Genomic DNA, 15,268 nt, shown 5'->3' with positions numbered 1-15,268 from the left:
AAAATCTTGAGGTCAGAGATCCTGAATGCAAATGGACAAAAGACGACATATAAGAATGTTCTATCCCAAGCACCTGACACTTATTTGTTCGAGGGCTTCCACCAAGGTGAAGGATAAACCAACAGAAAACATTACATCCAAGAGACTACGAACATAAGGCTCCATAGTGGGTCCCATTGCTTTTGCAATATTTCCAACACAAGCCAAAGCCTCAAGAGACGGTCTTCCTCTACGAGGAGCAATCTACAAATAAAGGAAGCAACTTTTCAGAAGAATAATCCATAATAGCAGATGCAAACAATTCCAGATATGCTATCGTGCAAACATGTCAACCAAAAGAAGAATTACTATTGAGAAACACTAACATTAACAAATGACCTAGCTAGCCTAGCATACCGCATCACGCAAGTGCGAAGTTATTGTCGGCAAATAGTTGATAAGTTCACCATCCAATGCACCAGCCATTTCACCAAGAGCAATGAACCCACTGGCAGATTCTGCAGGTATTTTAAGAACATGAAGTATATGCTTCATGCAAATCTGTGAAAGGAATGGTCATAAGCCAAAAATTGAAGCAATCAACTGAAGAATTTTTATAATATCACAAAATAAATGATTTATTGAGAATACAAAAACTAAATCTCACAAACCGTCAGATAGTTTATCACAAAACGGTCGCGAAGGAAATGGGCAATTCGAGGAAGCAAAGAAGTTATGCTGAGACGAACAAGCCGGTCCCGGTGCTCTAGATATCGCAGAACAATTTCTGCAACTTCTCTGTATCTTGACATCATGAACTCGCCTGTGTTCCTGCCCAGTTAGAAATAAATTGTATTCCAGTTAACAATAAATCACAATGGCAGAAAATTTATGAACATGCTAAACATTGGATGCATCAAAATTGCACAAAGCAATTTGATGTATTGGCTTAGTTCAGCTTTCACTGTTCGAAGAGAGCATACACAGTTACCACCCAAAATGAACTTGTAAGAGAATGCCTCTGTTTGGTATTCATTTTCTTCTCATTAACAGCCTGTTTGGGAGTTTTTTTTTTTTTTACCCAAAAAATTGATTTTTTAACCGTTATTTCACTATTCCAACCATCATATTTGACTTCTTCTCTCACAAGTAGACCCCACTTTTCTCTTAACGGTCAAAAAATCAATTCTCAAAATGACTCCCAAACAGGTTCTAAGTACTTTTCAAAGTCAAACGTTATTTTTAACCACACATTTTGTAATACCCACAAATCCTTCCCACTTATCAGCCAAAGTAAAATTTTAGCAACAAAAAATGAAACCCAAATAGAAGCAAAAAATCAAATAATTTATATTGGCTTTGACACTGTGCCAATTAGGCCTAACCCATGTGACAAAATTAAGTCCATGTAACAAAAGGGTTCAAGTCCTTGAATACTCGACTTCAAGGAATGTGGAAGCTCAAAAGAGGCAAAGGGAAGGATGGAATAAACAGCCATATACAAACTTGAACGCGCAAATGGAAATAATTTAAGAATTTATACAGAAACTTGCTTAAAATTGACAAAATTTTTAAACGAGATCATAACTCGGGGAATCTGATTAACATATTGTCTCGGTGTACCTCAGCATTTCTCCAACTGCCAGTAGAGAACCATGTATGCTATGAACAGGGGCATTTTTGCCCAATCCATCTTGTGTTGCCTCAAACATGCGATAATACCTGAAAACAGCATGTTTAGGAAAACAGTAGTTCAAGACAAGAAGTGTCTGCTAACAATTCATGCATGAAAAAAGAAGCAAAGAACAATTTTGATCAAAGCATGGTTCAATATTTTTCATTATGTAAAAATCCTAGGGCAAATATAGCCAACCAAGCTTCCATACTGAACATCAATCAGATACAGCATCATAAGCATTAGAAAAAAAATGAAATAACAGGAATCTAACATGCTATATCTAATCACAATTAAACTATTGATTTTACATTTTAATTAAAAAATATCTTACCAAAATGCTTTCCTTTTACAATCTTAAGTCTGTAAACACTTCCTTGTTCCAAATTTTGAGACCTTTTATTTTAACAGTTTTTGTGCATGAAATTATAACCCTCCCATCCCAGAACCTTCTAATGCGTGTCTAACAAAGCTTAAATTTTTTAAAAGCTCATCAAATATATTTTTTATCCACATATTTCTTAAGACTCAGAACTTACTACACTCATCATTCACACATTCAGTAAGACCCACAACTATAAGCACTTAAAAGCATGACCCAACAAACACTAAGACCGTGTTTGAAGTAATAGTGATTTTTGAAAGAATGTGTAGTTAAAAAGTATGAAAAAATTTTGAGTTTACATGTAAAATTATTTTATTAAGAAAATGTGTGTTTGAAATGAGTTTTTATAGAACGGGGTCAAACAGGGGCTAAATCTCACTAGTTACATTTTTTCAACACCGAAAGGATTCTAATCGCATTTGATAGCAGAAATATCTAGTGTAACTGGAAAGTAATCTAACACAACTCTTGCTCATGCATCTTGAAGAAGCCATAAATCTATCCAGTTTGTTACACAGCAGCTCCCTAAACTCGGACCAGATAAAATTGCATTATGCAAGAAACTTTCTTAATCTGAATTCTTTGATTAACCATCAAAGTATTTCAAGCTTTTGGGTAATCTAGAAGTCTGCAATTTTACATGACAAAATCTGATCACACTGCAATCACCACCTACACACCAACAGAAGGACAAATGACACCTAGCTCAATTATCTCCTCCAAAATATCATCTCTCCTTGACCGTAATTAGGCCATACAAAGAATACCACCGTAAACAAAATGACGACTTTAGCTTCATAGACAAAAAGAATTTACCAACTAGTTCCTCCGTTACCTTATCCCATAGTCCTAGCACTGGTCCAGACCTTGGATAAGGTAAAGTAACTCACTCCTAAATTTGTACTCCAGAGTCCTGACAAACCATTTTTCTAACAAATATCTCTTTGTTTCAGCACTCTTACATTCCAACACCATGTGTCAATTTCCTCACCCAAGCTCTACCACACTCACGAGCTAATTCCTCCATCATAACCAAACCTAGTGAAACAGCACAAGAACAGGAAGATGGTGAAACGTGTCTAAATCTCAAGGGCACACTCACGTGTCTTTGAGAGGCAGGTACCACACAAGCGTTAAAGTAATCAAGTGTTAACATAAATTGTTTCTTTAAACGTAAAATAGAATAACATCATATTATGAAAGCTAAACTTACCACTGGACACGCCAACGAGTCTCACGCTTTTCAATAACCTGAAGGCAAGCTCGCAATGCCTCCACAGCTCTCTCTCGAACATCCAGCTTTGGATCCCTCAATGCAACCCAGATAGCATCTACAAACTCAGGCACGTGGACATTGAAAACTGTTGAAGCATTCTCAGCCATTTCCTACAACCATCATTAATGATACTAACACATCACTCAAAGCAACAAAATTCTCCATCAGACAATAATCCTTGTTCTAAAGACTGGAAACCATACTACTCCCCATATTCTACCATATTCAAAGCTCATATGGAATGAGTTTTCCCCTTGAGCCATGAATCTATGAATCATAAGGGAAGACATAACTGAGTAAAGACCTAAATGTTAGTGCGAGTAGTAGCATCCTCGAAGCATAAAAGAAGCTGAGACGAGACTTTAGAATTGTGTAAAAATGAGCAAAAACATTTCGCACATAGAAATAGGACACATATTTCCCCCCAAATAATAACATTGTCTAACTAGGCAGATTTCCGTGCCACTTGAGGGCTCCAAAACCTTTCTAACTTGTTTGATTAGTAAAGTAGGAGGAGGAGAAATTGTGAACTTACTTTTAATATCAAAACAGCAGCAAAACGACGATATTCAATTCTATCACCCTGAAGCCATTCCAGTGCAAGTTTCACCTGCAGAGACGAGTCCAGAGATGTCCTTGTTAAATCCAAGACCATCGTGCTAAAAAAACATAGAAAATTTCAACATACCAGGCATTCCACGTCATCGGCAGTCATTGCCCCACCAGCTCTAACCAAGTGACCCAACACCTCACTTGCAAGAACCAAAATTTCAGGTTCACGCTTTGCCTCAAAAGAAGTTCGCATGTAATTTGCAATTTTAGCAACCTTCACAGCATTTTCTCCGACTGTAACATCTATTAGCTCATCAATAGCCCTCAGAGCACCCATATTTTCAGCGACTTCATTGCTCTCTAAGAGACTAGTAATGCGATCATACAGCAGATCCATAAAACGGGAAAATGCTTCACTACTGAGATCGCGAGCATGTTCATCCACATGCCTCCTCAAAGCTAATGCAGCCCCATCCTATGCATAGGATAAGCCCGAACGACACTAGTGAATTACTGGTTAAACAATGATCAGAAATTCAAGATACTCTAAACAAAAAATCTAATACCATGAAATATTGATATCCTATTAGTATTCAATGAGAGATTTAAAGAAAATTGCAGTCTTTCTAGTTATGGCATCTAAGTAGGTTAAATTTCTTGCTAAAGTTGCAAGCTTGGGAACACAGAAATATTCTTATAAGCAAAACCTAAGAATTTGCCTATCTAAAACATATCAAATAATAAATTCAACTAAAACACAGAACTCTGTGCAAATATTAAAAGTAAAAATTGACAACAAACCTTAGGATTGCGGGTGCAGAGGTCAGCAAGAACGCGATTCAACGCATCGAGGTTTCCGGCGCCGGTGGCAGCCGCCAGAGGAATAAACCTAAGTGACTGTGACGTTGTAGACAGTGCCATGATCGAATGCTTATGTATGTGTAAATATACACACAGAGACAGTTGCTCAAAACCCTAGCCAGATTTTGAGCTCATCCAAGAATCTGAATTAATCGAGATTCGGGGACTGGGCTTTCTACTTTAGCAATCGAAATTTAAAATCCTTAAATCTAAATTAATTACAGCCCGTATACAAGTAGATATAGCCCTGATTCCCTTTTTTTTTTTTTTTTTTAAGAATGCATTTTTTTTAAACTCCCTATTTTTAATAAAATAATTATACACGAATTTGAAAAAAAGTTTTATGTTTTAATCACATATTTTTCAAAAATTTACTATTTCATGATTCATTTTATCCAAGAAATGAGAATCAAACAAGGGTATAGATAATTGAGGAATCAAACTGGGAGCCAGACTTTTCCAAGCAGAGGCAATTCTTCTGCTTTTATGTATTTCAATTTTTTGCATCTTATCATAGGGAATATTGCAACCTTGATCCTCAAGCTATTTTTCTTTGAAAAATCATTCCCAACTATTAGTTTTAGAGCACCTTTGGTCCTTCTGTGATTTTTTTCATTCACTTTCCGTTTTTTTTTTTTAAATTTAAAAAGTCTGTTAAAATAGCATAAAACTTTTCCATCATATTTTTAAAAAAAATGCAAAATTACAATAAATGTATTTTTCCCCCTCATTCTAAGGCACGTAAACAAAATATTGTGATAGGATGAAAAATGTTATTAAATGGAAAGTTGAAAATAAGAATTCAACGAAAAAAATTAAAATACACAAATATTATAATAAGTAAAGATTGAAGATCTAAAGTACAATTAAAATATAAGCCCTGTTTGTTTCCCATTAATTTAAGAATAAGAATGAAAAATATAATTGTTGCGGACCCTATACAAAAGATAGAAATTCTAATATGGTGGCTTGATGTGATGAATAACGGTCATATTTTTCATTTTAATAACTAAATAATGAAAAACAAACAGGGGCATAATTTAACAAATAAATATTGTAACGTGAATATAACTAGCCAAGGTATTAACCACTTGGGTCTTCTTCAGCTCCTTCATATACCAAATCATTGGCCTTCTTCGGTCCCAGCGACCACCTTCCCCTCTCAATTTAGCTTCCCCCACCTTTGCCTATCATTCGTACTCATGATATCGTTATACTAGATTTCTTAACTGTCGATATTAGAAGGACAAAATATTTCTACACCTATTTTAATTTAATGAATGAAGAATTTCATGTAATTGTTTTCCTATATTTTAAGAAATCTCATGAATAAGTTCCTACTCCTATGATCATTTTGCAATCTATTCACTAAACTTTGAGATTTTTGTTGGACCAAATCCAATGATGGAAAGCATGTTGAAATGCCAAAATGCGCAAACTAGACCAAATTGTTGTGCAAATTGGTTATGGAATGTCTAACAAAGCACGTTGAAATTGCCAAATTGTTCTTGGAAGTGGTGATAGTGCCCTCGCCGCCAATTTGTGAAAGTGGTTGCTAATGGCGACCAATGGCATGAAGTAGTGGTTGGTTTGTAATGGGGTGGTGGGCTTTTGTACTTTTGTTTTTGGTTATCTGTAGGAGAAGCGAGGGGCAAAAAAAAAAAAAAAAAAGAATCTATTGTGTTGATAAATCAAAAGAAAAAAATTATATTAAAAGTTAAATGGGATTAGGGGCAGTGCCTCCCTATGCCCACTGTTTATTTGTTATATTTTTTTCTATTTCAATTAAAAGTGGGGATTATATGTGTTTGTTCAATATAGATTTGCAAGCTTGAGCAATATAAACTATTGTTTAACAGTGAAATTAACGAAAAACATCACGGCTGGAGAAAATGTAATCTGAAACTAATGCATTAGGGATGATGTTGCCAAGAAAAATAAGTTGGGGACCAGATTACAAAACTTATAAGTTGGGGACCAATGTTAAAATTTCCCTTTTACTCCTGGTTCAAGTAAATTTCATCAATCATCACTCTAGTTTGTACAAAGTTTCAAGTTGGTCATCGAAGACTCAATTAGCTACAAAAGTTTATTACGGTTTCACCATGAGTCACAAAATTAAAATTTGACATATAGCACGGTGTGACATTCGTTGGTGCCAAATCGGATGACAAACCTAATGCACTTGGCTAAACTCAATCAGCTGGAGTAAAAATCACTGTTGTTCAAAAATAAATTCAAATAGCAATTTATCACTAAACTAACCACAACCTTAATCAATTGTATTAGCTGTTAAAAATGTGAAATTAAGATCATGGAAAGAAATACTGTATGTATTCTATCCACTAAATATAAGTGGTACATGTAGGGATCTAGCTTGGAGATTAATGAATGCCACATTAGATTATACGTATTTTTTTTCGACTAAGTGACCAATAGTGAAATTGTTATAAACTATAGTGATTGAATGGATCATAAGATTTTGAAATTTTGTACAAACATACATAATTGACAGTAAGTAAAATTAAATATGCCTTTAGTGTAATGAGTATATGTCAATGGACTATTATCACTTGCATAATCTTAAGTCCTGACGTCTTATTTTACAATTCGAAATTTTTTTTGTAAATTCACATTTTAGTATGTTAATATACACTTTCAACTCCTGGATTCAGATAAGCATTGGTGGGCTTTTTCGTAAATTCACATTTTAAGTCCTGACGTCTTATTAACTCTTGTAACTAAGAATTGGTCTGAGGCTTATCTTATATTAAGCACTAATGACACATCGCCGTGAATTGATGATTATAAAGTTAATTCAAATCTTATCCGCCAATAAATTAGTATTCATGTCACCGTGAATTGATATATCCTTATAATAATATGACATGATTTTAACTTTATTTTTTTAGTAATACTCCATAACATACTAAAGACCACAGTTCTAAACATAACCCATTGAGAAGTTTGTTAGAAGCCTTGAAACCTCGATCTATTACGGGATGTTCAGCTTCATGCGAGAACAAAAGGTCCCCAATTGCACCAATAGCCACCTTGATTCTTGTAGCCCAAGTGAGGGGTTGAGGACCTCCTGTGCAAAAGAAAAATGCAATGCTAAAGTTCACAACACGTTTCTAGATTCACGAACTTGTCAACAATTTGTATATCATCCTATTAATCACTTATAATCCCATGAAATTGAATATATCATTAATGTCGAACGTAAAGTATAGACAAGAACAAAATAGCATATAATAACCATTCAGCTCCCTAAAAGATAAGGTAAGAAGGGTAGGAACACGTTCACGCGTAAACGCATAAAACGGTAAATTTGAACTGAATGGCACAAAGGGGCAAATCATGATAAGAGTCATGCTGGGTGTATAGGCACAACCCTTACAGGGGTCTTACCGACCCCTCACATAGGTGGGGTCGGTTTTTTTTTTGGCTCGAGGCCCGCATCGAGGTGAGAGAAATGAGAGAGGGGGCCTCTACCAGGCCTCTTACAGCATTTTCCTCATGATAAACATGGAATTAATAATAACACGAGGAACGAGCTAAATTATATAGCATCAGTCTACATGGACCAGTCGAACGTAAAGTATAGACAAGAACAAAATAGCATATAATAACCATTCAGCTCCCTAAAAGATAAGGTAAGAAGGGTAGGAACACGTTCACGCGTAAACGCATAAAACGGTAAATTTGAACTGAATGGCACAAAGGGGCAAATCATGATAAGAATCATGCTGGGTGTATAGGCACAACCCTTACAGGGGTCTTACCGACCCCTCACATAGGTGGGGTCGGTTTTTTTTTTTGGCTCGAGGCCCGCATCGAGGTGAGAGAAATGAGAGAGGGGGCCTCTACCAAGCCTCTTACAGCATTTTCCTCATGATAAACATGGAATTAATAATAACACGAGGAACGAGCTAAATTATATAGCATCAGTCTACATGGACCTATATTAGAGAACAAGATTCGCTGTAAACAGATTTTTTTGTATATTATTATCAAAATGCTCGATTTTCAAATGTTGCAACATTTATTATCCCTCTTATTAGTGTTTTACTAAACAGCGCACATGAGACTATTACGAAAAGATTAAATTAAGTTACAAACTCAACGATAGTGGGCAGGGTAATTTAGTTGATAATCGAAAGTAAAAAATAAATGTGATAAGTTGTTATTTTGTTGATTATCAAATAAGTACTAAAGCTTATTTGAGAAAATCATTAAAGGGATTTCATAAAAAGAAAAGGCAATACATACTTCTGAACAGATGATTCTCCAGGCTTTCCTTTGGCATGAACTCATATACCAAAAGCCGGTTGTTGACTTCTGCCTACTAATCATTCGCTGGTAGTTAAAACGGGCCATTCCAAAATTATGATTAATTAATTTAAGCCATACAACAACGGAGAAATACATACCAACCACTCTTTGTAGCCTTGGAAACCCTCAAGCTTCAACTTCGTCATGGCAATCACCGGTCCGAATCCTGATTTTGCTGCAGTAAGAGTGTTCTTATCAATCTGAAAACCTCCTTCCCCAAGAACATATCAGGTCAAAAATTCTGGTCACAATCTTTAACTCGTTAAATGAGAAGGGCTTAACATTAGGGTATAAGAGAATTTCAACTTCAGATCTTGGAGTAGGGAGGCTTTGAAGACTATTTTTGCCACTGTAAGAGGGAACACTTATGCTAGATGGAGCTAATGAACTTCTGGGAAATTTTGAAGCTTCTAACTCACATAAGAGATAATGAGATCATAGCATTAATTCATCACCACTGAATTATTTCATACAATCATTTCATGAATGACTTCTCTCAATCTTAAATTGTAAAACTGAAGCAATTGATTGAGTCTTGATAATAATATAGAAATATATTTACTCCTTAGAACGAACATCATTCGAGGTAATTTAGTCCATTTCCTGTGGAGACCAAAACGCGTCTATTGACCTCGTAAATTGGACCCTTCACGTGGTCAACCGATAGTTACTTCACGTATTCTTCCCTGCGCACAATCAACGCACAGTCAGATGTACACGGTCGGGACCAGCGAGGGTGGAGGCGGTCGCATACACTCCGACAGTTAAGTTAGCCCCAGGTGATCGGAATAGTACCAAGGTTGTGCAAAAGGGTGGGGAGGAGAATATATATTTACTTGTTATGGAGAGCTAAATTGTAAGAGTTTCATTTTCTTTTGCCTCTTGCCAAACATTAGGTATTTATAGGTGAGGAGAACCGTTGGATGTGGGACACGTGTATACATCTAACAGTGTGATGCACCTGCTCATAGGCGTCAATTAGCCGCGTCTATAGAGTAGGCGGGTAATTACTTCTCTCGAGTTGAGTTGACATAAAGTTGATATGTCACATCAACTAGGCCCATGGAGACGTCAAATCAATTAAACCTTGGGGACCAAAGGGATCTTGACACAGATCTCTTTTTAAAATTGGAGGTAGTTTCTCTGACAAAGAACCTCGAAATGTACTGCGCCTCAGCTTCAGGGGCGAGAACACTTCGATCAGTTCAGTAGATTGTCTGTACCTCGCAGTGCGTTAGCAGATCGACAACATTGGTGGTGGCGTCACTTCGAAACCACTTCGGATGGGTGTTGAACACCTCGTATAATGCGGTGGTAGACTTTCCGAAGTGGTTCAGATAGGGGTGTAACAGTGGTCGCCCAAGTTCAGGCATGAATATTTATATCATTGGTGGACTTGTTTTCCCGATTGGGTATGTCTGCCTCGTGATAGGGACCGTAATTTGTGAGAACTTGTAGGTCGATTTTTTGTGTTCACCGAAGCGTTGACCTTTGGCAGACACGCTAAAGCTTCATTACTGCGTAAGGAAAGAACTTATCCAAGACCGATGTGCTGCCAATTGGACGATGCATTGGGAGATGGCCGAAGTTTTGTAAAGCTTAGGAGAAAACACGGCTATCGAGACGATGACCCACAGAGGACTCCGCATCAAGTGCGTCTAAGTTTCGTAAAGCTGAGTGAGGAGCTCATCTGCCACCGGTGCGCTGACCCATAGGGGACGACGCGTTGAGAGATGGCTAAAGCTTTGTAAAGTTTAGGAGGAAACGCAGCTACCGAGGTGATGACTCACAGGGGACTCCGCGTCAGGTACGTCTAAACTTTGTAAAGTTGAGTGAGGAGCTCATCTACCACTGATGCGTTGACCCACAAGAGAACGCGTTGGGAGATGACTAAAGTTTTGTAAAGTTTAGGAGGAAACACAGCTACTGAGGCGATGACCCATAGGGGACTCTACGTCAGGTCCGTCTAAGCTTTTTAAAACTGAGTGAGGAGCTCATGTGCCACTGGTGCGCTGACCCATAGGGGACGACGCGTTGGGAGATGGCTAAAGCTTTGTAAAGCTTAGGAGGAAAAGCGGCTATCGAGGCAATGACCTACAAGGGACTCTGCGTCAGGTATGTCTAAGCTTTATTAAGCTGAGTGAAGAGCTCGATCCGAGGCAGGCATCTCTGACGTTAAATTATTTGACAGATGTCACATATTTCCAAGGCGACAGTTGGGTACGACATCCATTCCCCTAAAAGGCTACTGCGGATACTTATTGTAGACGGCTGGTGGTGATTGAGGCGACGCGTTTTATGTGAGTGTGAAGGGCATAGCCAGATCTCAGGCGTAGATCAAATCTGGCGTTTCATTTCAACGGCCTAGATTGATGATGCGACGGACGGCCTGTATTGATTGCATTTGAATTGAACGGTGGAGATCAGTTGAGACGCTCTATAAAAGGCGGACTTGAGTGCTTGGGTAGTTTTTCACTTTTGCTAAATCAGAAACTCCCTTTGCTCTCAAAAATCTTGCATTTTCCGGCGTTCCTAAAGCATTTTCCGATGAGAAATTCCAATTTTCGGCGACTCTACAAGTCTCTGTTGATCATTTTTGGCTATGGAACTCCAAATTTCGTGAGTTTCAGTAAGTGTTTGAAACCTTTTCATTTCTGAAAAATGATTTATAGGGGTAGTGGTAGCTCTGGGAGGGGGTTGGAACTAGTGCGGATGGACTAGCCCATTATGCGACCTCCTCCGAAATAGCCGAAGCGATAATTGGGGGGGAGAACATATGGAAGAGGTCAAATAGTCCTGTAGACACATCTGTACATTGGGAAGTGTTGGATTACCCCTCTAAGCTAAAGGGTGCCGACCTGAAAAGATTTAGGGCTGAATATAGGATCCCTGATAGTGTAGATCTGATCCTGCCCGAACCTGATCAGTAGGCCAGGGTGCATAGCAATTAGCGAGGCGATTCTTAGGGCTAGCCTTAGGCTTCTGATCTACCCATTCTTTCGTATGGCACTTAGGTCGTATGACTTGGCTTCTACCCAATTGAACACGAACTCTTGGAGCCAAATGGTGGGCTCCTAGATGTTGTGGAAGGAGGCGTCACTTGGGGTAGAGATGCCCTTCTCTGTTTTTCAGACCCTCTATATCCCCAAGGTGGCAGCTGGGGGAGATAAGACCAGGGGTTGGTATTACCTGACCTCATGGTGGTTCCCACACTCCATTCGTGTTTGATCTGTCGAGCTTCATTAAAGAGTGGAAGAGCTCGTGGTGTTGGGCTGCCGGGAGATGGGACACGATGGAGGGGGACCCCTGGCTCCTCTTATGGTCCCCACGAAGTATTCAACACTTAGTGAGTACTGTTGTTTTGCGTTTTCCTTTGTTCGTCTTTGGTTCAAATCATAACTAATATTTGTGTTCTTTTGAAGGCACTCTTCCTCGGTGTGAGCTTTCCACCGACGACTTTGACATCATCTGCATTTTCTATCAGCTGCCTCCGAAGTAGAGGTCATACCACTAGCTGATCAGGAAAAACATCCACTTTGTGACGCACGACTTGATGGCCTCTCAAGGTAAATGTCCCGAAGTGATTCTCTTTCAGTACTTTCCGAACTCTTTACACTTGTACTAATTTGCTTGTTCCCTTACAGATAACTTTAACAAGAAGGTGCCTCTGAGGCCAGACTTCAAAACCATTCAGAAGATGATGGTAGAGGCGAGAGCCTTGAAGACCTCTTCCTCAGCGTACAAGAAGCAGATGGAGGATCTGGTGGATGCTAGCAAAAGACTCTAGCCTCCGACCGAAGAAAAGAGCCCGTCCCTCGAAGGAGGTGGACTTTTTGGGTACCAATTCGGAGGAGCCAGTGAAAGAAATGCTGGAGGCTCTTCCTCCGGAGACGGCTGCAGTGGCGATGGTCCACAATAAATTTTGGACCGAAGAGTGAAGAGACCACACCGCCTCATGCACCGTCGAAGACTTGGTTAAGGCGAACAGTGCCTGCGTGGCCAGGGCTCTCAACACGAGCATCCAACTCGAAGGCTTGGTGAAAGACCTAAATGCTAAGAGGAAAGACCTCGCCAAGCACCTCGAGGAGGCGATGCAGTATGGGAATGCAGTGAGGGAGGCCGGGGCCAAGGCCTCGGAAGAGGAGAAGGCGAGGAAGGAAGCCGAGGCCCAGTTGGCCACCGCCAGGGAAGAAATAGAGCGGCTGAAGAAGTAGCTCTATGAAGTGGAGTGTCAGGTGGCTGTTATCACCAGAAGAGTGGATCATGCAAACGAGCACCACTGGCTTGCCACGAAGGCTATGGAGGCCTCAAATAAAGAAAAGGCGGAGTTGAGGAGATCGCCTCTCTGAGGGAGGAGCTTAAGTCGGCAGGGGAGGTGGCTGTGCGGAACTTCATCGACCACTTCGAATAGTATCCCCTATACGACGATTTTGCAAATTTTTGGGCCTCTTGGAGTGCCCAAGGACTATTAGGTCAGTTGAAAGAGGTCCACCCCATTCTGGACATATCCTCATTAGAGGCAGAGTTCGGTGGGCCTACTAGAGGTCGGTCTGATAGGTTCGCAAAGGACGCTCCAGAGGCCCCTGGGACAGGCAAGGCGGAGATCGGGGTGAAAGGTGCCCCAGTAGAATAGAGTTAATCAATCTTTGTAATGACTTCGGCCTCTTTTGTAATCCAATTCCAGATGAATGAAATGAAATTTTTTTGTCAAGTATTGTTGCTTCTACTTTTCTATTATGTTGAGCTATTTATACTTAAGTATATGAATGGCAACCACTTAAGTAAACATTAAGCGCATCTTACCAATAACCAGTTAATAATAGAAGATCAGATCAATTAACATGTTGAAGAACTGGGGTAACAATTTACTAGCCGATGTGACAAACAATTGAAGTATTATTACTTAGAGGAGCTTCACTAAGGCATTTTCAGCACTTATAAGATAGAGAAGTTATAAATGAAATCGGATCATGACACATATTTACTAGACAACATTGAGATCGGATCGGAACACGAGCTCATCATTGATAGTACTTCCTCAAATGTTTGATGTTCCATTGATGAGGCGGTGCTTTCCCTATCATGTCTTTAATTTCAAAAGTGCCAGGTCGGGATTCTCTGCGGATATGGTAAGGACCCTCCCAATTCGGTCCCAACACTCAGGTGCCGATTGGCTTTGATGATTAGAAGACCATTCTAAGGACGAGGTCCCCCAGACGAAGAGTCTGATTTCTGACCTTAGAGTTATAATAGCAAGTCATCTTTCTATGATACTTTGTCAAGTTCACCTGCGAGGTATCCCTCTTTTCTTCAAGAAGGTGGAGTTCGCTCATTCTAGCCTCGTCGTTATTGATCTCATTGAAGTGTATCCGGCAGTGCGATGGGAATCCTACCTCAACCGAGCTCATGGCCTTGGATTCGTAGGTCATTGAGAAGGGTGTCTCCCCTATTGTGGTTTAACTAGTTGTTCTGATGGCCCAGAAGACGTGGGGAAGCTCATCAATCCAAGTCACCTTCGAGGTGTCAAGTTACCTTTTCAGGGTATGCTTGATAGTCTTGTTTACTGCCTCAACTTGCCCATTTGTTTATGGGTGATGAGGCGTTGAGAAATCCTTCTTTATGCCCAGTTCGTCGCATAAATCTCACATTTGCTTGTTGTCGAGCTGTCTCTCATTGTCGGACACTAAGGAGTAGGGAATACCGAACCTGCAAATGATGTTCTTCCAGATGAATTTTGTAGTATTTGCCTCGGTAATCTTGGCAAGAGGTTCAGTTTCGACCCACTTGGTGAAGTAATCAATGGTGACAATGGCAAAAGTCGCGCTTCATCTTCCTTTTGGGAGTGGACCAATGAAATCGATGCCTCATTTGGCGAACGACCAAGGGCTGGTTACTATGGAGAGGCTCTGAGAATGCTTCCTTTGAATATTTGAGAAGTGCTAGCACTTGTCACATTTTTGGACAAACTAGCAAGCATCCCTTTTCAGGGTCGGTCAGAAGTAGCCTTGTCGGAGTACTTTATGTGCAGAGCCTCCGGAGTGATTCCCGCAGATTCCGTCATGGATTTCCCTGAGTATATACATGGCCTCTTCGCCTCCTATACATCGGAGAAGTGGCGAGGTGAAGCCTCTTTTGTAGAGGACATCTTCTTGTAGGACGAAGTGTGCAGCCCTTCTTCTTAACTTCCTTGCCTTGCTTCTAGAAG

At 39.6% G+C, this 15,268-nt stretch overlaps 1 protein-coding gene across 1 annotated transcript in view; it reads right to left on the bottom strand.

Annotated features, from left to right (window-relative positions):
- Nucleotides 1-5,122, bottom strand: part of LOC111410685 (serine/threonine-protein kinase TOR-like) — a 39,601-nt gene extending 34,479 nt beyond the window's left edge. The window contains 8 exon segments of the mRNA XM_023041148.1: nt 74-243; nt 397-540; nt 651-810; nt 1,603-1,701; nt 3,253-3,425; nt 3,851-3,925; nt 4,004-4,342; nt 4,669-5,122. Coding sequence (XP_022896916.1) covers nt 74-243; nt 397-540; nt 651-810; nt 1,603-1,701; nt 3,253-3,425; nt 3,851-3,925; nt 4,004-4,342; nt 4,669-4,788 — 1,280 coding nt within the window. The 5' untranslated portion in view covers nt 4,789-5,122.
- Nucleotides 5,123-15,268: the final 10,146 nt, after the last annotated feature.

This window comes from Olea europaea, chromosome 15 (assembly GCF_002742605.1).
Source record: "Olea europaea var. sylvestris chromosome 15, O_europaea_v1, whole genome shotgun sequence".
Taxonomy (NCBI): Eukaryota; Viridiplantae; Streptophyta; class Magnoliopsida; order Lamiales; family Oleaceae; genus Olea; species Olea europaea.
Note: the sequence above shows the minus strand (reverse complement) of the source record. Positions and strands in the feature narration are given on the sequence as shown.